The 23,116-nt window shown below is 41.4% G+C and overlaps 1 protein-coding gene across 3 annotated transcripts in view; it reads left to right on the top strand.

Moving 5' to 3' along the window:
• The window catches only part of LOC119659131 (bromodomain and WD repeat-containing DDB_G0285837), a 60,694-nt gene extending 39,080 nt beyond the window's left edge, over positions 1 to 21,614 (top strand). Inside the window, exons 3-10 of one of the 3 annotated variants that reach the window (XM_038067056.1) lie at positions 3,977 to 4,239; positions 4,298 to 4,488; positions 9,991 to 10,184; positions 10,403 to 10,540; positions 18,846 to 18,930; positions 18,997 to 19,078; positions 19,137 to 19,681; positions 19,772 to 21,614. In XM_038067056.1, the coding sequence (XP_037922984.1) occupies positions 3,977 to 4,239; positions 4,298 to 4,488; positions 9,991 to 10,184; positions 10,403 to 10,540; positions 18,846 to 18,930; positions 18,997 to 19,078; positions 19,137 to 19,681; positions 19,772 to 20,009 (1,736 nt within the window). In that variant the 3' untranslated portion in view covers positions 20,010 to 21,614. Of the gene's footprint in view, positions 1 to 3,976; positions 4,240 to 4,297; positions 4,489 to 9,990; positions 10,185 to 10,402; positions 10,541 to 18,845; positions 18,931 to 18,996; positions 19,079 to 19,136; positions 19,709 to 19,771 lie in introns of all 3 variants that reach the window. The other 2 variants (XM_038067058.1, XM_038067057.1) reach the window with 2 other exon arrangements.
• The last annotated feature ends 1,502 nt before the right edge of the window (positions 21,615 to 23,116 follow it).

The raw sequence follows: 23,116 nt of genomic DNA, 5'->3' as shown, positions 1-23,116 counted from the left end.
ACTGGTCACTACAGGCTAAAGTTTTACCTGGGGAAGCTAGGGATATCTACGAACACTGTCTGTAGATTCTATGAGGAAAGCGATCGAACGTCCACACATGTTCTAAGACAGTTTCCGGCCCTTGCGCAAATTACCAGGTGTACTCTTAATTAATTTCCGCTTTTTTTCGATAGATGGCGTTCTATGTTTTGTGTCGCTGTTGGCCACAAATATCTGTCATTTTGTTTAGTTTGCGTTGACGTTTCCCCAAAAAGTTCCTCCAGCAAGTTTTTATTGCGCGTCAAAAATGTCGGCGTACGTACGCAATTTCGAGCATATGCGTCGTGCATTGCTTTTCATGTTCAATCAAGGAAAAAAGTGTCTGAGAGCCACTGTGAACTGCGATCGTGCATTAACACTTCGAACATGTGAAACGTGGTTTCGATAATTCAAAAATGGATGTTTTGATCTGAACGATGCCGCACGCTCCTGCAAGCGAAAATCGTTTGATGACGCCGAATTGCAAGCATTATTGGATGGAGACAACACGCAAACGCAACGACAGCTTGCAGATACGTTAAGAGTTCAACAGGAAGCAATTTCGAAACGTCTGCGAGCAATTCAAAAGTGTGGAAAGTGGTTGCCGCATGAAATGACCGAAAAACAAATGGAGAACCGAAAAGTGACGTGTGAAATGCTGCTTCAACGGTACAAAACAAAGTCTTTTCTCCATCGTAATGTTACGGGCGACGAAAAGTGGATTGTCTTGGAGAACCCTAAACGCAACAAATCGAGTTCAGGTGAAGCATCGACATCGACGGCACGAGCAAATCGTTACGGCCGGAAGGTCATGCTGTGTGTGGTGGGACCAGACCGGCTTAACATACTTTGAACTGCTGAAACTTAGTGAAACTGTGAACGCCGTTCGCTACAAACAACAAATGAAAGATTTAAGCCGATCGATTGCGGAGAACCGACCAGAATATCAAAAAAGACAGAAGAAGGTGATTTTGCTTCACGACAATGCACCATCGCATAAGTCGAAAGTCGTTCGCGATACGCTGGAAAAACTCAAGTAGGAGGTGTTTAACCATGCGGCTTACTCACCAGACCTGGCCCCATCGGATTACCATCTCTTTGCCTCGTTGGGCCACGCACTTTCTGAGAAGCGCTTCGATTCGTACGAAAATTTGCGGAAATGGCTCACTGAGTGGTTCACCTCCAAAGACAGTCAATTCTACTGGCATGGTATTTACAAATCACCGGAAAGGTGGGAAAAATATGTAGAAAGCGATGGAAAATATTTCGAATAAAATAATTATTACGGTTCCCTTGGAATTATGGGTTTTATTCATAAAAAAAAAACGGAAATTAATTAGGAGTACACCTGGTAGGTTCAGTAATATGAAAGTCCTGGGGGTTTAACGTGAGTACCTGCCGTGAAGGCATAATCCCACGGTCCTCTTCGGACACGGATTGATTTTGGGACCACAATCAAAGCCCCGCCACACAAGCATAGCGGTCCTGGTTTATACTGAGTGCAGGCTCAGCATTCATACCAGTCGATGCGAGGCCTATCTAACACCTCTGCCGCAACTAAGGAGTACCGCACCCGAGTTGTACAGCGCAACTCCACGCTCGAGCTCCGAGGAGCTCTGCCCGCGATGTAGGCATAACCACAATCACGATGAAACTCCCACTAGGGGGCCAACCGTAAATAACCGGGCCGAGAACACATCCTCCAGGAATTCTCCTGGAGCATATGCTCTCAGAGGGCCATCCCGGTTCCCATGGTACCAGATAACCTCCGGTGAGGCTTCGTGGCAGAGCCACTTCAGATGAGTCCCTTGCAGACTCGGGTCTGATCACCCTCCACGAGTACCTGGGGACGGAACTCCCCAACGGGTTAATGGTTCAGTAATATGAGAGAATACTTAATACCGAATGCCAGATTCGTTTACGTCTCAACGAATGTCTCAAATCTAAAATTTACCGGATTATTGTCCGCCCTGTCTCCGGCCATGGTTCTGAGTGTTGGCCGACTGTAAAAGATGTTGCGTTAGATAAGTGGTGCAACACGCCTTGATCATATCCCAAATGAGGATATTCGCGATCGATATGAAGTTGCAACAATCGTGGAAAAATTACAAAAGAAACATCTCCGATGGTATGATCAGGCAATTCAAGATTGGTCTGAATAGCGAAGTAGATGGTAAGCGCCGGATGGGGGTTTGAAAGTATCGCAACTGCATCAAATGACAGAACACCATGCGCCACCGATAACCATGGGTCGACCCCGATTGTGAATGGGACAAAGGCTAAAATATGCGAGGGAGCTCAGAACCTTGACATCCACTTAATCTAGTCCTCGTGATTCCCAAATAGATTTAGACAATCGCTGTTTCCTCTTCCTTTTGAGCCAAATTAGCGAAGTTGAAAATGAAACGAACACAAAACAGAAAGTAACCATTATTTGGTATTAGGTTCCCGAATATTTTTCTCACACACGTCATTACTCCCAATTACTTGGCAACCAACTGTTATTTCCAATTTTAGATGCCGAGAGCACATAAAAATCACTCTCGCCATGGAGTTACTATAAAGTTTTCATTCCGGCACATTTGTACAAAATTGTTAATCGAGTCCACTTGAAAGATAACATTCCTTGCAATTTTAGAATTATTTGGAACAAAGCTGTGTATCGTGTTCATCTGATCGGAACGTGCGATTATATTGCTGAAACCATAACAATCAAAAAGTTTGTTTTATCACGTGTAACAAAATGTACTTATTGGTGAAGATAAATGATTCAACTAAAATGTTTCTCAACTTAAAAAAAAGAAAGTTTCATAGGTCATGCGATAAGAATCCCCAAATGCTGGTGCGAAGTGAAAGATACGAATCAGACAAGCGAAGCTAGATAAAAAGCACTAGCGCTTGGTAATTTAATCCAAGTACTAACTAACGTTAGTAACGGCTTGCGTATAGAACAGCATCATGATGGAATTACTTGCTTTTCTGGCACTTGACCGCTACACTATTTAAATTTAGGTTCAATTGAAGAAGCGAAGAAGGCATCGTTTTCATTTTTTCCAATTTGGAAAAAATCTATTTGTTCTTTCTGTTGTTTGCTGGTTATTCTGACTTGCACTTTTCGAAAAATCCGTATAATGCGAAATATTTATTATACGTTGTGGAAGTGTTTACACTGAACGAGGAGTTATCACCGTCGCTCCTATCCAAGAAGCTCTTTCTCCCATGAGGTTGTCCAGAGCGTCAAGTGGCTAAATTCTCGTGTTTACAGGGCAGTCTTTCATTGTTTACATATTTTTGCAATGAGTTTAGCTAAACTAGCTTCCACCATACCCAATACGTACGCTTTAACAATCGATGAAGTATTGAAGTAATATTGAGGAAAATTAATAGCGTGCCGGCATTGAGGTCGTACTAAAAGCAGCGGAAACACACGACGAAGATATTACTCTTGAGAGGCTCCTAAAAATAGATGTAAATTTTTCTGTGATAAAAACATATACAGTCGGTGCGACAAACTAGGACACGGAGGTTTGTGTCAGTAAAACTTACTATTATTAGTTTTGTTGAAGGTATTGTAATCTCGTATGTGCCCTGAATAACTAAAGCCCACTGAGATGCTCCAAAAGGGCGAAAGGTTGAGTTGAACTATGGAGTCTTCAATTCGAAGCGAACCTAAAATAATTGCTTCGGTTCTAGCATTCACTGTATCATTCCCATGTTTCTGCAGCCCAAAATGAATCCACCAGATTTACACTGTCGGCGAAGCACCGATTGCCACCCCAATGTTCCACATTGTTTGAACAGCAGATGTTAAATTTTATTTGCCTTCCCGTTGATTTTCGACACATTGCCTATGCGCGAAATGTTGTAATTAGAATTATATTGTAGAAAAATTATCGAAGGAAACTTGAAAGTGTTGCTGAATCTATATTTTATACTCTTCTTTCTCATTCGATTGCAGACACTGAAAACGGGAAAAGGAAAAAATCGAAGTCAAGCAATGCATCCGTGGCCCCCAATCCACCATCTCGGAAAGACCTGGACGATTGGTTAGAAAGCTGCCTGAAAGATGCCGCAGGCCCGCAGCTATCTTCATCATCGGAATTTCTAGATTATAATGCATCCAGCTTTAGTACAAATAAGAAAAGTTCATCTCAAAACTTCAACAGTAATAACGGACGATCGAAATTGCCGCAAAATTCAATAAATTATTATTTTCAAAAGGTGAGTATGTTCCATACGATGAAAGTGATCGGAATAAAATTTGATTTTCATTTTTCAGTTACAAGCTGCACAAGAACTTCCTTCGTATCATCATCATTTCACCAATTTCAACAAGATGCAATCACACTCTCATCATCTACCAAACGACCCGAGTTTGGAATTTGCTAGTCTTCCGCCACTTGTGAATTATGGCCCGAATGGTGAAAGTAATTTAAATGACAACATTGATATGAATGATCCAACGAGAAGGTTAGTTACTTTCCGAATAAATCATATGAAATTCGTGTTATCGATTCGTAAATGCAAAGTGCATGGTCAACTGGTTCGTGATTCCGATTGAAAGCCATCTATGCAAATATGAAAGAAATTAGCACAACCCGTTATTGCACAGAACTCGTTCTCTATCGCGAAGAGACATCGTGCAAAATAAACTCTAAAATCAAGTAGTAAATATTTACGTAATAATGAGTGGCACGGCTAAGGTGTGTTTTGCAATTAATAATTCCATATGTGTTGATCTAGCGACACCGACCTAGTATCACATATACTTCAAATAGAAATTGTCCTCTATGAGCAGAGGATTTGCCAGCCGAAAACTTGTAGTCCGTCCATATCCGAAAGAATAGTAAAAAGATAGTTTTGAAAAAGCCGAAAACACCATCTCAAACTCTAAAGGAGTTATAAAATGCATGAGCATCTTTTCATTCGTATTATTCTACGCAATATTTGCTTTCGGTTAAGTCGACCATTTCATGCAAATAAGTGGTTGCTGTTTGCTTTTATCATTATATGATCGGTAGCTTCGTTTCATGAATTTGATCGTTATGTGGTGTTGTTATCAATTTTCGAGAGTGCGTCATTTCTCTATTAGATAATTGTTTACAATTCAATTCATTATCAACGAGAATTTGGTGTTGTTTAACCGAAATGCCTTGTTGACGATATCTCTATGGATTCGGTATTCTGATGATGGTTATTCGAAAGGATATTATATTCCCTTTCATCATCATCAACGGCGCAACAACCGGTATCCGGTCTAGGCCTGCCTTAATAAAGGAACTCCAGACATCCCGGTTTTGCGCCGAGGTCCACCAATTCGATATCCCTGAACGTTGTCTGGTGTCCTAGCCAACATCATCGCTCCATCCGATGCAGGGTCTGCTACCTCTTCTTTTTCTACTATAGATATTGTCCTTATAGACTTTCCGGGCTGGATCATCCTCATCCATACGGGTTATGTAACCCGCCCACCGCAACCTGTTGAGCCGAATCTTATCCACAACCAGACGATCGCAATATCGCTCATAGATTTGGTCGTTATGTAGGTTATGGAATCGTCCATCCTCATGTAGGAGGCCAAACATTCTTCGCATGATAAGGCATCCCCTTGTCGTTGACCGTTGTTGATGTCCAATGGCCTTAAGAGTGATCCTGCTGCTTTTATCTGGCCTCGAATCATAGGGTAAATAAGCGCCATTAATCTGATATTGTACGAAGTTTTGGCAACAGAACTGTCTCAGCGTGGTTGCCTCTAACCGTCTTCACACCAGGACACAAACTCTCGGTCTTATCGATCTTTCATTGTAGAAGATCCTAGTACCCTTTACTGATCCAGTGCCACAGATTCTATTAAATCGAACCCACGGCTCTTTCACCAGAAAAAAGGTAAGAGGAGTTCTACAGCTTCGTCAGCCTCGTTAGTAGATAGTAGGAGCCTTTGGCATGCTGTAGGTTGATTTGACCAATCTTTATGTTTTTCGACATAAACCTAGTCTAATATCCTACCATTTCTCTGGAAAAGCCAGACTGGGAGGTACAGCAGCAGTCATGTCTTCATCCATGAAAAATTTCATTTCATCCTGCAGAGCATTAATCTGTTTTCCACTTAGCACCTTGACTAGTTTACGGTGTCCGGTTTGCATAGATTCGATCACTCGAATTGGCATCAAGTCAGTTCCGTTCACGTCTCTGGCTTCCCTTTTTTCCGCCTGTTCCTTGGAAGGTGCAGAAGTGACTAGCAGGTAGGATTCGCTCTGTAGTTCCTTCACCAGTGTAAACTCCCATACGAGGGTTCCGCCTCGGTATGCACTATCCTCCGCCCGCAGCTCCGTTGTCGGAGAGCTTACCGAAGATGCTGAAATTTGCTCTATATTGTGTGAGTCGATGACCATCATTGTTTTTCGCCTTCAAACAGGAAATGATGCTCTACAGTTTCCCGATATGACTGAATTTCAGTCTATCTAGGAAAAAGTGTAGCACCATATGGTGGCTTTCCCTGAGCACCTTCAGACTCTTTTGGTCCAGTTCGAATGGCAACTTTAAACTCTCCACTGATTTAACCTTCCTGGTATTCATGAACTTTAGCCTTCAGTGTCCAAAGTCCATGCCAGGGTTCTGTTCACCCAGAATATGAATGATGTCTGCCTTCCTTCGATGGCCCGGTAACCAACATCCGACATATTGTGTCCTGCGTAGCTCAGTGTTCACAATAGTGAACTTGGGCCGACCACCAGTACTCAAAGTAGGGATTGTCTGCTGGAGCCATTTTAAGGTCTCGTCAGTGCACTCCAAATGGATAAGTCCATCGCGAAAACTTTGATTGTTAAATCGTGACTTCGTTCCAGGCTCCAACATTTTTTTCCACAGGCATTCCCGGAGGATGGTAAATTGTGCCTCTGACATTTTGCCATCGTTGGTGGAAACTCCCGTGGCAGTAGTTAGAACAGAGGCTGCAGCTTGCGCATACGTCCTCTTCCTTCCCACCTTCGTGTCCGCATTCATATGGGAGGGACAAGTTTCATTGAGATCTCTTTCGTTAATTTAATCACCTCTTGGCACACCGGGAGGATGTAAGCCCTGATGCGGAGCACAATAAAGCGTTGGACACAACAGATGTGTTGGTCTTACGCTACTTGACAGAAGAGTCTGGTGCGTCTAGTGTGGATCTCACCGGAGTTACAAGTTTATCCCCACTTTCAGCCGGAGATTCCGCTTCCGTGCGTCCAATTTCTCTAGACGTTACCGCACCTAGTGTTACAGCCACATCCCAAGGTGCTTCATCTTCCTTCGCATTGCCCTCTTTTGTCAGGCCTTTACAGGTTCACGATGTCTGGGCCGATCCATACGGCGTTAAACAGTATCGTCCACGTCACCAGCTTCCCTTTCTTCCGCTCTTTCCGGTAAGAGTGAAGGAGAAGATTCTGACAGCCAGGATTCAGCCTGTAGTCCCCCCTCCTTAATGACCGAAGTTCCCTTCTAGTAGTACTCATTGCTCCAGTAATACTTAGGCGACCAAGTCTCTGAATCTGCGTTAGCAGCTTTCTGTTGTTAGCGAAGTTTAGTCTTGGCCACCAGACGATGCATCAAAATCCAGTATATCCGTTTTGGTGAAAGTCCCCACGTCTTACCTATCCCATTTCCACAGCACCAGAGCAATCTGCAGAATTTCTGATATTATTCCTGGATATGGTGCTTCCTCGTTATCGTTATATCGTCAGCATAGGCCAGTAGTTGGGTGGACTTAAAGAGGATCGTATCCCTCGCATTTACCTCAGCATCACGGATCACTTTCTTGAGGGCCAGGTTAAAGAGGACGCATGATAGGGCATCGCCTTGTCGTAGACCCTTGTTGATGTTAAATTGTCTTGAGAGTGATCCTGCTGCTTTTATCTGGCCTCGCACATTGGTCAGGGTCAGCCTAATCAGTCTTATCAATTTCGTCGGGATACCGAATTCTCTCATGGCCGTGTACAGTTTTACCCTGGCTATGCTATCATAGGCGGCTTTAAAGTCGATAAAAAGGTGGTGCAACTGATGTCCATATTTCAACAGATAGTACTCAGCAACGTGATACCTCTATAATTGCTGCACTGTGTGATATGTCCCTTTTTATGTGGGAGACAGATAATGCCTCTTTGCCAGTTATCAGGCATTGATTCGCTTCCCACACCTTGACCACAAGTTGATGAACTACTTAGTGTAATTGGTCGCCTCCATATTTAACCAATTCGGATGTAATTCCATCGGCTCTTGGCGACTTATGATTTTTAAGCCGATAAATTGCACGGATTGTTTCTTCTACACTTGGTGGAGGCAGTATTTGTCCGTCGTCTTCAGTTGCCGGGACCTCCAACTCGCCGATGTTCTGGTTGTTCAGTAGTTCATCGCTCCAATATGCCCATTCTGTCGGAAATCAGATTTCCTTCTTTGTCTCGGCAGGATGAGCATCGCGGTGTGCAAGGCTTCATCCTGCTGACTTGTTAGTACAACTTGCGCGGCTGGTTCGGTTGTTCCCTGTATTTTGATGTAAGCTATGGGAGCCAACGTATCGCCTGAATATGGGCTCCGTCCCTACTCGGCTTTTAAAATCCTCAAGTATGAAAAAAAATGTCGTATTTGTGATCGAAATTTGACGCTTTATTTAATATACTTAGAATTATCCGATTTAAGTCAAATATGCGCCGTTTTGTGCCAACTTTTTGCCATTTAGAAGGCAACTCCATTATCCCCCTCTTATAAAACCTCCAGCTCCTTATTTGCAAAAAACTCAGACAGCCAGTTTTCGCAAGCCTCTTTTGAGACGAACTTAGTAGCACTAAGAGCTTTTTGCATGGACCGGAAGAGATGGTAATCACTTGGTGCCAGGTCCGGACTATACGGTGGGTATGATAGGACATCCCATCCGGGAGCTCGGAGCTTCTGGCGGGTCATCAAAAATGTGTGAGGCCGAGTGTTGTCCTGGTGGAATAGAACACCATTCCTATTGACCAATCCTGGCCGCTTCTGGTCAATCGCCTGCTTCAAACGGTCAAGTTACTCACAGTAGAGGACCGAATTGAGGGTCTGGCCATAGTTGAGCAGCTCATAGTGAATGACTCCCTTCCAATCCTACCAAACACACAGTAAAACCTTCCTGGCCGTCAAACCGGTCTTGGCGATAGTTTGGGCCGGCTCGCCGCGCTTTGATCACGATCTTTTTCGCTTGAGATTTTCGTACGTGATCCACTTTTCATCACCAGTCACCATCCGGTTCAAAAATGGGTCGAATACGTTCCGTGTTAGCTGTGCATCGCAGGCGTTGATTCGGTCCAAGAGAGCATCTCCTGTAACACTGTTATATCAGCCCTATATTGGGACAGGGTATCGGGTAGCTACTTGGCAACTCCATCTCTGTACAAGGAGGGCACGTTCCATGAGAAAATGCGCAAATCGTTAGTTATTCTTTTGTCATTAGCCGGTTCGTCGTTGTGTTATCCGTCCAGTTCGAGGCTTCTGTTGTGGCTTCGTAACGTTGGTTTTCCGTGTAGGGTTGTCAGCTCTACCAAACCTCTAACCTGGAGGACTAGTTGCTACAATTTGTCCCGTTTTTAAGCGCGGGAGACTCGCCTTCATCCTTCTCCATCTGCAGCTTTTCGTTAATAAAGTGCTCCCAGCGGTCACCACGTGGAGGTGGAGATAAGGTTTGGTAGTAGAGCTGTTAGTGCTGGTTCAGCAGGCGTTTCCCAGGTTTTATATTCCATCGTGGGTACCAATCCATGCTAAATATACATATACATTATAGGATACGTACAAATGGGATAGTTCTGTACTTAAATATACTTACATAAGAAACAAACAAAACCCTTCATACCTAAAGCGCCAATCTCCCGGTTTCCGACTTGTTTAAACATGACCAGTTTTAACTAATATTAAAAGTATTGACCAGTATTTTTTGCCTTAGTGAATCATAAAAGCTTCTTTTCATCGTTGCAGCTTGCGATTCAGTGATCCTTGCCTCATTGCACCGTCCGATACAGACTCCAAAATTAGTGGTAAAAATTCGCCGGATACAAAAAGTTTTGAAAACCAAACCACGAGTAATAAACTCCTGACTAGGCTTCTCGAAGAGATTAACTCATTACACGAGACAAATTCAAAGATTTGTCGAAATCTTCATGAAACAAAAGGTAAATTAATTGCAATCTCCTTTCCAGCTATTTCATGAGATACTTTTGTTTTCGTAAGTGTTTTTGTGGCACGTAATGTTCCGTTTGGTGTATTTTATTTATTTTTATTATTTCATACGAAAAATGTGATTCTTTGTGTATCTGTCTTTTTACGTATCTGATCGAACGTATTGGTAAAAGAGTCTATTTGTTTTGTATTTGTATTTTTTATTCCAAAGTTGAAATCGAAGCAATTAAACATGCTCCAAGTTGGGGCTTAAGACACCGTAGAGATAGCTTAAGTGGATTGAGCACACACAGTCAGCCGTTGGGTTTTGCATTCGGCACTCAAAGTCCTGCTCCAACTTTTCATTCAGGTACAGTTGTTTGCAAATTTATTTCCGCTAGTTGAGTAATTAGTAGTTAAGTAAACATTAATGATTTTCATGGTGTTTGAATTCTAACTTTGCTTTCTTTTCCCGATAAACACTTATCTTTCCTTCACACTTCGTTAAATGCTCGAGTAGAATTTGCGTGCTATCGCTTAAATTTACAACTTCCGACAGATAAAGTATCTTTTTTTCAGTTTCTAAACTATCAGTTACTAAAACCTAATTTCAAACTCTCTATAAAAAATACAAAGGTTAAAAGGAAAGACTGAAAGATTTTAGATTTATTTACTAGTGAATGAATGATATATGATTTAATATTTGTAATTGATATTAGAAGGAATATGAATGCGATTACATTTGATAAATTGATAAAAAATAAAGGGTTCACTTAAATAAATGGATCCCCATATTATTTCATTCTTAATTGTGTAACTGTTGCAAAAACTTGAGCATATTCGCTGTCAACAGTTCATTTCCATACTATTTGCTTTCATTACTATCATAATTAACTTATATTGACCATATAACAATGTCGAGTACGGAATTACTAAACCACAGACTTCGCCAATGTCGGTAAACATATTCCAGCTATAACAAACCCATAAGAAATAATAACAAGTCGGGAAACCGGAAGCTTGACGCTTCAGGTGTAAAAGGTTTTGTGTTTCCCTTTGTGAGGACAATACCGCAGTTCTCCATTGGCTGATAGCATTAACTCGAGATTGATTGACTGACTAAGCGAATTAAATATCTCGGGTCAATGCTATCAGCCAATGGAGAACTGCGTAATGAAACTGTTTCACGGATTATTGCAACCTAGATGAAGTGGCGTCTCACAACTGGTGTTTTTTGTGATCGACGTATCAGCGAACGTCTCAAATCTAAAATTTACCGCAATGTCGTCCGTCTGCCACTCTATATAGTTATGAGTGTTAGCCGACTATAAAAGACAATGAACGGCGTCTTGCGGTAATGGAGACGAATATGTTGCATTGGACTGGTGGCGTGACACGTTGTGATTACATTCGAAATGAGGATATCCGGGATCAATATGGGGTTGCACCGAATGTGGAGAAACTCCAAGGAAGGCGTCTTCGATGGTACCGTCACATAATTCACGTTAACGAGAATTCACTTACCAAGATTGCTCTGAACATCGAAGTCAATGGTAAGCGACCAAAAGGCCGGCCGAAAGAACGGTGGCTTGATACTCTGGATGGGAATTTAAAAGCCTCAAAATTGCATCCAGATCAGGCATTTGATAAAATAAAATGGTGAAACGGATCATGACAAGCCGTACCCACATGTGAACGGGACAAAGGCTGAAGAAAAAGAAGAAGATGTGAGGAGCGACGAGTGCGTGACAGCTCCGTGTCACATAGCTAAAAATTCCATTACTCTCTATTTTTTAGAAAGGGATTTAAATAAATCATTTGATGGAAAGCCCTATATTGATAATAGTCAACTTCATACGCTTCATACTCTGAGTTTAATATTATTAGTAAATGTGAAGAACTTAATCTACACCAGATACAAATAAAAAGAAACAAGTCGGAATACTGGAAGCTCGCGCTTCGGGTATAGAGGTTTTGTGTTCATCTTATGTAAGAAATTTCAACGCACATTTTTCTATTCGATATAGCTACAAATCCAACATAATCCTTCATATTTTTCCAAACTACGAGATATTCGTACATATTACAGCCATAGATATTACACTCACCCTAAACACACAAACTACCTATTTCCGAATACTGTACACATATATGCACGTATATAAATTGGTCGTACCCATATTTCCGATTTATTTTGTGCACAAAAGCGTTCATATGTACATATATAGTACGTATATTAAATAACGCTGGTTTAATATATTATACAAATATCTGAATTAGATACTACCCGCAAACTTCATTAGCACGCATATATTATATACCTACATACACACATCTCTGTTTGAAGTAATTGTGACTAAAAAACTAAAACAGAATAATTCTTTGTGACCCCATTCATAAGATGAATTGATATGTAATGATGACGTCATACAGGTTGTAGAGTGCACGAAATTCACAAAAAATGGCAAAGTTTCACACCCTACAACTTTGTTAATAATTGTTTGATTTTCTTCAAACTTGATCAACTTGTGCATTATGGTCTTCATTATACCCATGCCAAATTTTATAATTCTGAGATGAACATAAGGGTGGTTGCCGAGTAAATTTCTAAAATGTGGAAATATACTATTATTAACTTTATTTGTGTGTGTTTAACACAAAATCTTAAAAAGGGCTAGGGAGATATAGATTCTTCTTGAATGGAATTTTAATATTTCACTCGAATTATTCTCTTTAATTATGACGTCAGCATCTTATTTGTATGGCTTAGTATGCTGTTAATTCGCACGAAATTGATAAGTTTGAACTGCTATAACTTTGACACTAATAGTTGAATTTCCATAAGATATGACATGTGTCAGTCCTCTATGTTAGTGCAAAATTTAGTACTCCTAGAATGATCGTAAGGGGGTTTTTTCAGTCAATTTCTAAAAGTTGGTAATATATTATACTATTAGTAAGTTTATTTGAGCAGATATCGAAATGGGGCTCGAGGGCTTCGAGTCTTAAATTTCACATAAGTGTTTTGCACAAAGCCTTAAAAAACGCACCGCAGGCTCCGAAAATGAGTCCTGTCTCACCTTAAGTGCGTACATTTTGGCTGCTTACCTTTGCACTGCACTTTGCAATTCACGCCAAAACTAATACCAGGAATCGAGGCCTTTCATTTGATACCATACACGACTATATTCGGTGCATGTATGGGGAGCCCTCCTTTAAACACCACCTAAATTTATGTCACTTACTGTATGCGCGAGATTTCATAGTTCCCATCTATCCACCAAATTTGGTTCGGATCGGTTTAGCCGTTTTGGAGAAAACTGCGTGTGACAGACAGACAGACAGCGAATCGTTTTAATAAGGTTTTGTTTTACACAAAACCTTAAAAATTACCTCTGTAGGAGAACGTGGTAGCATTTTGTTGAATGGTGGGAATTCTATTACGGATAAAATCTACCAAGTAGAATCTGTGAATGCAACTAACGTGCTTTATACAATAAAAACCCACGCTTCGAATTAGTCGTTTTCTTAAGTATTTCTGAAAGCAAGCGTTTAATGTTTTGCCAAAATTGGTCTGGAATTTCTGGGTAACAAATTCAGAGGTCTGTCATCAACCACGAATCTGCTATAAAATAAAAAAAAACACATTAAGCTATTTGGTTCGTTTTATTATTAGAAAGATCAAGTCAACTGTGTAATGAACTACATGGCTTGGTAAGTGCACTGATTTCTAATAATAACAGACATTTCTCAAGAAAGGCGGTTTTATTCGCCGGCGTAAGTTTTTCTTAGAGAGAATAGGTATTTATGTATTTGCGGTTTGCTAAAATTCAATTTTTGCTTTTTTTTTAGCTGGATATGAAAAGAAATGCATACAAAAGTCTCTTAACAAATTTCTGTTTTGATTGCTTTTATAGTATTGCTGTTGGCCACCAAAATCGGCACTCAAACTAAAAATGTGCTGATCAAAACTCGAAAAAGACGAGAAAGTTCTTTTGTGCGATGACGGCTTTTCTCAGCAGATCTCTATCTGTTACCATTGAGGCAAGCCAAGATTAAGGATTAACTTCTTGAAAATAAAGTGGTCTATGAAATTACTCTTGAGAAAATGTTTGGTTTAGGTGCAAAAAAGACTACAGGGGATCCTAACAGAGTTGGGCGAAATTTATTGCAATTGCAACTACACAACTGATCTTCAATTCGAGAATTAATTGCAATTGCAAATATAGTTCCAGTAGTTCGTTGTTGTAAGAGAAAAATCTAAATTAAACATCGGGTTTCTGCATCATGCATTCACCTTCAAGCCTGTTTTCTCTTTTTACTCATGCATGTATGTATGTACGCAGTAAGCCGCTCTTCACATTATATGCATGTATAGCTTTTGCAAGTCTGATCGAAGACGCCTCTCTCGCAATTTTTCCACAATCGAAGGAGCCCCATAACGATCGCGAATATCCTTATTTCGGATGTGATCAAAACGTGTCACGCCATTAGTCCAACGCAACATCTTCGTCTCCATTACCGCAAGACGCCGTTCATTGTTTTTATAGTTGGCCAACACTCAGAATCATAGAGAGCGACAGGACGGACGACATTGCGGTAAATTTTAGATTTGAGACGTTCATTGATACGTCGATTACAAAGAACACCAGTTGTGGAACGCCACTTCATCCAGGTTGCATTAATGCGTTAAGCATTTTCATAGCGCAGTTCTCCATTGGCTGAAAGCGTTGACTCGAGGTATTTAAATTGTTCTGTTCTGGACAGATCACTGCCGCTGACAGTGATTGTGCCTGTTTCATGGGGATCGGTCGTCAAAAAATCAGGTTTGTTTCGATTCAATCTGAGACCGTGTTGCATGAGGCGATCATTGCATTTTTGGACAAGTTGCTCGATATCATTTTTCTTATCAGATGCTAGGAAATCATCATCTGCATAAGACATTGTGTACTGCAATGGACGTTGGATATCCCGTGTGACGGTGTCCATATCAAAAACAAAAAGCAGTGGTGAGAGGACGCTTCCTTGATGAACACCAACAGAGACACGAAGCAGTTTTGATACATTCGAAATACTTCGAACTTTTCGGATCGTGATAGAGCAATTGAACTCAGCGCACGAGTTCTTCTTTCACTAAGTGTTGTCGTAAAACATACCAGATGACTTCGCGTGGCACACAGTCAAACGCTTTCTCTAGATCCATAGATGCAATGTAAAGAGGGCGATGCTTCTCACGGTGTTTCTGCATGAGTAACCGCACAGCGTGTATTGCGTCCGTAGTTCCGTAGTTTTTTTCAAATCCGGCTTGATTGGCGGTTATTTCAACGATTTCACGAATATGATTTTTAAGAATGCGTTCAAAAATCGTCATGGTATGGGAAAGTAACCGGATCGGACGGTAATTTGAACATTCTGCTAGACTACCTTTCTTTTTCTATATTGGAACAGTGGTACCATCTTGCCAGTTAGATGGTGTTCTTCCTTCATGAATAACCCGATTGAAGAAGTCACTGGGTCCCAGTTCTTCGCTTTCCAGAGCTCAGATGCAATGTCGTCAGGTCCTGTGGCTTTCCCCGTTTTCACTCGTTTTATTACCTCCTCGACTTCAGGCGCACTGACAGTGAGTCCTTGAGGATTTTACGTGGGTACCTGTCGTGAGACTTAATCCTACGGTCCTCTTAAGACACGGATTGATTTTGTGACCACAATCAGAGCCCCGCTGAAACAAGCAACAACGGTACCAGTCTATACCAAGTGCATGGCTTAGCATTCATATTGGTGGATGCAAGACCTACCTAAATCTCTACCGGAGTAGGGCACCCGTGTTGGTAGCAACACCACGTCGAGGCCCGAAGGTCTCTTCTCGCTTGAGCATAACCACAACCACCATGAAACTCCCACAAGGGGGGCCAACAGCAAATAACCGAGCTGTCCTCACATACAACAGGAGTTCACCCGAAGTATGTGAATCCAGGGGCTTTCCGGGTTCCCATGGTACCAGTATACCCCTGGTAAGGTTTCGTGACCAATTTGCCACTTCAGATGAGTCCCCGTGCAGACTCGGGTCTGATCGCCCTAATTAGGCCTTTGGAGCATTCGCCTACTGCATCGCGGCCGGCAAACCAAAGTGAGTACAGCGTCTCCCGGTGCCACCACTATGGAGGTTCTCCTCGACCACTTGGTTTTGGTTTGGCCGACAGGGTTGCCGCCCCGTCTTTCTCACCGCCACCTCTGAGCACCAGTTGCACCGACAGGTGGAACTGGTTCAAATGTCAGCAATGATTGTGGAAATGGAGGATGAGCAAATTCTTCAGTTGAAATCTGCTCCAAGTATTTTCGCCATCTATCCGTTGCGGCTCGACGGTTGGTAAGCAAAGTACCGTTCTTGTCATTAACGCAACAGAAGTGTTCGATATCCTGTGCACGTTCGTTACGGTTTTTAGCAAGCCGATACAGATCTTTCTCGCCATCGCGAGTTTCCAGTTTATCGTAAAGATTTTTGTAATGGTTCTCTCGGGTGACAGCGATTGCTTTCTTTGCTTCCCGGTTGGCATTCTTATAAATTTGCCAATTACCAAGCGTTTTATCGTCGAGGAATTTGTGGTAGATGCGTTTCTTTTCACAGACCTTCATTTCAACATCATCATTCCAAAGTCAAGTATCTCGGTTGATGTACCGCTCACCCGGCTTGGTGACCCCGAGGATTCCAGAGGCCGTCTTGTAGATCGTGTCTTTCATTTGATACCACGATTCTTCCACATTCGTAATGGTCGGTAATCGTGAGTGCGATCGTTTCTTCTTTCTTCTCACGAAATCGCCACCATTTAATGCGCGGCGGGCCAGTGCGTATCTCACGCTGTTTTATCGGTGGCTTAACTCGCAGGACGGCAATCAATGGCCGATGTTGAGGTGCGATGGTTTCATAGGGAACGGCTTTGCAATCAGTGACGGTGGTAAAATGTCGGCGTCTTATGAGAATATAATCGATTTGCGTTTTACCGTTCCGACTATAAAATGTAGGAAGATGAGACAATCGTTTGATGAACCATGTATTCATAAGTACAAGTTCATGGGTCGCCCGCCACCCTCATTGCGGGTTCCGAACCCCTTTCCCTCATGGCACCTGTTACCGTCTGCCTTTTCACCTATGTTACCATTAAGGTCACCGGCAATGATGATATAGTCGTCAGCAGTCACGTGACAAGTCTTTCCGTATCCAGGCCGCAAAGGTATTTAAATAGCAGTGTTGAAAGAGTAAGAGAAACACTATGATAAAATTTACAAAGAATTATAAACCTGGATTTTAAACTGTCTATTGAAGATACAATCGTCCGGCCGACCATGACCTGATTTATGCTGTGTGCCAACCGACTATGTATACTGATGAACTTTTTGTACCAGAAGTTCTGCACCCAGACCTGGACCCCTCCGGTTCTTCGAGCTGTTTATGGCTCGTCGAACTTCCTCTTCGGTAACATCCGCAAAAATCCTGCGAGGCGTATTGGCATGACGGGTACCTTCGATCGTGATCCACTCATGCTCAGCATGCTGGGCGGTTAACCACCAAAATCCACCCCAGTATTCTTTCGCTTTCGTCAACGAAAGCATGTGCTGTGCTGTCTGGACGCTCTGTTGGGATTCGTTGTGTGATCTGAAAAAACTTCTATGGTTCCTCGCGTAGGTTGCATTCCGGACACGTCTGGAGTGGCGTCTGGTTACACCATACCTTCGTAATCGACTGCATATGAAAGAAAATTTCTGCTTTAGTGTGTCCAGAATTTCAACTACGCGTATTTCACTGGAGATGGCATAGTTTCTGTAAACCCTCTGCACTTTATTCTTCACCCGTCTGCTGGCATTGCCAGAGCTGATTTGAATCAACCTTATTGAGTCCCGCCGACGTTCCAGACGAATTTTACACGGTGGATCTCTTCGATCACTCAAATCAATTACATGAAAGCGAATCTTCTGAGCATGCAACCTGATAGCCGCAACTGCACCACAATACACAAATGATTGTAGTTGCAGCAGCGACATATCAGCACACAGTCGAGATGCAATCTCATCATTGATTTGAGATAGAATTCCGGGAGTTGCTGGAGATGCATAGTACCTGGGAATACTTAGTCTATGTAAAGGATCCATTTCCGAGAATTCTATACACGCTCTTTGGAATTCGTCCCGAACCTGAGTGGAAACCTCAGCTGGACGGTGGAGAAGAGTGCTTCGGTAAGTACTGAAACTGTTGCCTGCAGTGCGGCGTGATGATTTTGATGCCGCCGCTTGTCCTGCAACTACCGAGTCGATAGTGAGTTGCTCTTTACAACCCCTTGACCCAACTCGGCATTATTATTCGTATTTTATTTTTATTAAGTATTTTAAATATGCATGTTATGCGCCACACAGTATAATGTAAGTTAAACCACGAACAATTCAAATCGAAAAAGAAAATAAATAAAAAGATTATATATAAACTCTTGCAAATTAATTTTTTGCCGTACCCTGTGTAGACAATTATATTGGCGTAATATGTTAATGGGATTGAACTCACATAACTAACAACAACTTGAAGGGCAAAATGTCATTGAAGAAAAAGAACTAATGAAATAATCCCTCATTGTGCACTGCAAATTAATTGAGAATAATCATTATAAATATCGGAAATTTCATTTAAGGTATGTATACGCCAGGGGCCATGACTGATGTAGTCCGCGAAGTAAAAGAAGCAGCTAGAGTTCGAGAGGAGGCATTGCTTAGTAGGTAAGAGCTAGAAATTCTCCTCATGAGTTTCAGAAAAATAATAGATTGATTATAATTTGACAACAGGGTGAAAGCAATGGTTGAGGAAAGGTCCTGGGTAGCAGCTGAGGGTAGTATAAGGATGATGCGTGATATCGAAGAACTAAAAGTATGCGATCCGTGGAACGCCTTTTCAAGGAAAATTCTCATCAATTTGCTATTTATAGGCTCAAATACAACATCTACGTAGCGATCGTAAGGAGTCAAATAAACGAATTGCACAACTCGAAACCGAAAATAGATATATTAGGTCAATTTTATCTTCAGTCGTGAATAATCGAACTTCGGAAATCATTCACGAGAATGAGTTCGTTCGTTCCACACCTATTCGAAAGAACGTAATGGAAACCCCACGCCAAAAATCTCAAAGACACAGTCTCAATTTGAATTACGGAACCATCAACTATGAAGATGGTTTCAGTACAATGCCAACAAATGCGGCTCCAAAATCTGTTTCACTAGATGCCATAAAATTAGATCAGATCAAAAGTCAGCTCGATCGACAGAATTCGCACAGCAGCACATTAGAAAGTCAGCAACAAAACGGAGGCACATTCCGACCCGAAAATGCCTATCATAGCTCGTCATCACATGATGGTGGCGCTGGAGATGGAGAGCATTTACTACAAATTCAAAACGACACTATAGACTTACGTCGAGAACTCCAAGATGCCATAGCTAGCAAAAAACAAGCGGAAAATCGTATTATAGCGTGGGTTTGACTATCTAAATTACAAAAGTAGATATGGATCGAAATAGTTCAGCTATTATTAATAAATATAATTTCTTCTCTGTATTGCAGGCTTGAAAATATGGTACGGCGACTGCAAATGAAAGGAGCTGCAGGGGTTGTGGGGTCACCGCCCACTTCAAACTCCACCGGACACCATAACGATACAATTGGCATACAATTGAACGGGTCACTGTCGACACCAGCGACCAGCGAATATACCCAAAGCAATACTCACAATTTAAGTCCGTCACAAATACAAACTATGTCCACTAAACTAAGCCTCGCCGGACCCATTACCGATTTATAGTTTCTTTGTCGAGCTGCCAACCATATTGTAACGATTGACTGCAGTTTATTAATTTAAATCTATTTTCGGTAGTGACATTATTTTACATCCGACCTTCCAGTTTTTGCCAATAACTGATGTAAAATTTTCAAAAAGAAATTATTTCATCAAATTGTTTTCAAAGCAAATTTCCAACGTCTCCTACCAGTTCGAATATTTTCTGATTTCATGGAACATCACATTCCTGTTTGTTGATTTGCAACGAAGACTAGTTGTAATAGTTTCAGTTGTTGTTGAACTGATTGAATAGTAATTGGTCGAATACGAATGGGAACAGTGAGGGATCGCACAATTTTCAGTATTTAGAGCCCTAATTGGGTGAATATTCGTAGTTCAATGTGCTCTAAATATTGAGAACTGAATCTTGAGCCTGGATGAATAGAGTTCGTCCTCTCCATTCGGATTCGCACACTAAGAATTCATCGGTTTAACAATCAGCCATTTTCTATGTACAATCTTTTACAAGAATTTTTCATAGTTTATTGTTAGGGCGATTAAAAATTTCAAAAAGGATCACGACGACTCATTTTTAGTTGCATAGAAAAGTAATGTTGATGTTCATAAACTGGAAGCCTTATCGAAAGTTTAATCCTGTCGATTGTCAAACCTTACAAATCAAAAACATTCGGACATTACATAACATCTCCATCAAACACTAGAAACATTTTTAATGGAATTGAAAAATCAAAGGTGTACAAGCTCCTTGTAGCGCAACTTTTATAATTAGTGCCATTTTTTCAAATTGTTTTATATCGAATTGGGTACAAAATGGTTTGCTAAGCAGCGTAGAGTTCACCTAAGAATATTAGTAGAATATTAGTATGATTAGCATTTCCCCTCGGTGAATATAAGAATCTCGGATCCAATATTGTCATAACCTCTGTAAAAATAACGTTGATTCACTGAAATAATTCGCGTAAGAGTTTCTTCCTATTTCTACCTACTTAGCAGAATATTGAAGTAATGTGCCTTGTATAAAGTAATATGAAAAACACAGATAGATTGTAAAGTGGAATATTTTACCCCAATTAGAATACACTTCATACTACCCGAACCCCTAGAATATACACATTATGTTTTCGGTCCATCTTCCATCAACTCTGTACTATTTTGTTGTTGTCTCTGAATAATTTATTGATTTTAAGTTTCGACTGTTGTAAAACCTCATCTGAATGAACACCAAAATGGCATGTAAAAGCGTGAACTATGTGTATATTCACGCACTTACTTGACAGTCCACTTTTAACCACATTTCCTAGAAGTATTTTCTAGTGCTCATGCTCATGTTTTACAACTTCTTCCTACTTAAGTATTTTAATTCGTTCATCAACATGTCATACTTAGCTTCCTATAGGTTGCATGCCCCGCATCCGCAGATTTATAGAAAAGTGTATTAAAAAACTGCTTCCTTTCTAAACGAATGAATAGATAATCATATGCTTAGAGAAACGATTAACTACTATAGAGGTCAAAGGAACTAATTTTGTAAAATATAAATAAAGCTGTATTTTATTTTGTTGGCAAAAACCATTTTTCAGAAATAAATTAATCTGAATGAAAGAAAAACTGTTTTTTGAATGAATAGTGCTTCTTGGGGTTATATTTATAGCCGTGAGAAAGTCGGCCGAATACAAGCGTAAGCTTTGGGGGCAAAATGAGGCACAAACTTAATGAAATAAATCACTTCTAGATTTCATCTTGTTTGAGAGTAAACCTCTACTTCAGATGGCCATAAAGGACATGTATTGAAACTGAAAATAAAGCAAAAGCTTGCAGTGAAACCCTAACCGAATAAGACCTCAGAACAGGGCAATCCAAAATACATGTGGCGGCACATCGGGGACGCGAATCTAAGCGCCAATATTAATTCGCCTCCATCGCTGCATTCAATGGCCGCAGAAACAGCCAACGGACTGACATGATACTGGGGCGAAAAATGTTAGATCTTCTTTTTCTTTAGCCTTTTTCCCGTTCACAAGCGGGGTCGGCTCGTTGTGATCGGTTTCGCCATTTGGCTCTATGGAATGCCTGAACTTGGTGCAATCTTGAGGCTTTTAAATCCCCATCCAGCGTATCAAGTCACAGTTGTTTCGGCCTGCCTTTTGGTCGTTTACCATCGACTTCGATGTTCAGACCAATCTTGGCAAGCGAATTCTCGTTAGCATGAATTGTGTGATCATACCATCGAAGACGCCTCTCTCGCAACTTTACCACGATCGGTGTAACCCCATAACGATCGTGGATATCCTCATTTCGGATGTGATGAAAACGTGTGACGCCACTAGTCCAACGCAACATTTTCGTCTCCATTACCGCAAGACGTCGCTCATTGTCTTTTATAGTCGGCCAACACTCAGAACCATAGAGAACGACAGGACAGATGACATTCTGATAAATTTTAGATTTGAGACGTTAGTTGGTACGTCGATCACAAAGAACACCAGTTGTGGAACGCTGGATGCTAGGAAAACATCATCTGCATAAAGCAGTGTGTAGGGCGCAGGACGTTGGATATTCCGTGTGACGGTGTCCATTACAAGAACAAAGAGGAGTGGTGAGAGGGCGCTTCCTTGATGAACACCAACAGACACGAAACATCCGCCACACTTCGAACTTTACTTTTCGGATCGTGGTAGAGCAATTGTACCCAGCGCACGAGTTCTTCTGGTACTAAGTGTTGTCGTAAAGCATACCAGATGAGTTCGTGTGGCACACGGTCAAACGCTTTCTCTAGATCCAGAAATGCAATGTAAAGAGGGCGATGTTTCTCACAGTGTTTCCCTATGAGTAACCGCGCAGCTTGTATTGCGTCAGCAGTTCCGCAATTTTTGACAAATCCAGCTTGATTCACGGTTATTTCAACGATTTCGCGAATACGATTGCCAAGAATGCATTCAAAAATCTTCATGGTATGGGAAAGTAATCAGATCGGACGGTAATTTGAACATTCTGCTGGACTACCTTTCTTTTTCCATATTGGAACAGTGGTACTTTCTTGCCAGTCAGATGGTGTTCTTCCTTGCTGAATAACCCAATTAAAGAATTCCCTGAGCCGCAGTGTTAGGTCC

Source organism: Hermetia illucens, chromosome 6, assembly GCF_905115235.1.
Source record: "Hermetia illucens chromosome 6, iHerIll2.2.curated.20191125, whole genome shotgun sequence".
Taxonomy (NCBI): domain Eukaryota; kingdom Metazoa; phylum Arthropoda; class Insecta; order Diptera; family Stratiomyidae; genus Hermetia; species Hermetia illucens.
The sequence above is the reverse complement of the archived record's forward strand: the minus strand, read 5'-3'. Positions and strand labels throughout refer to the sequence as shown.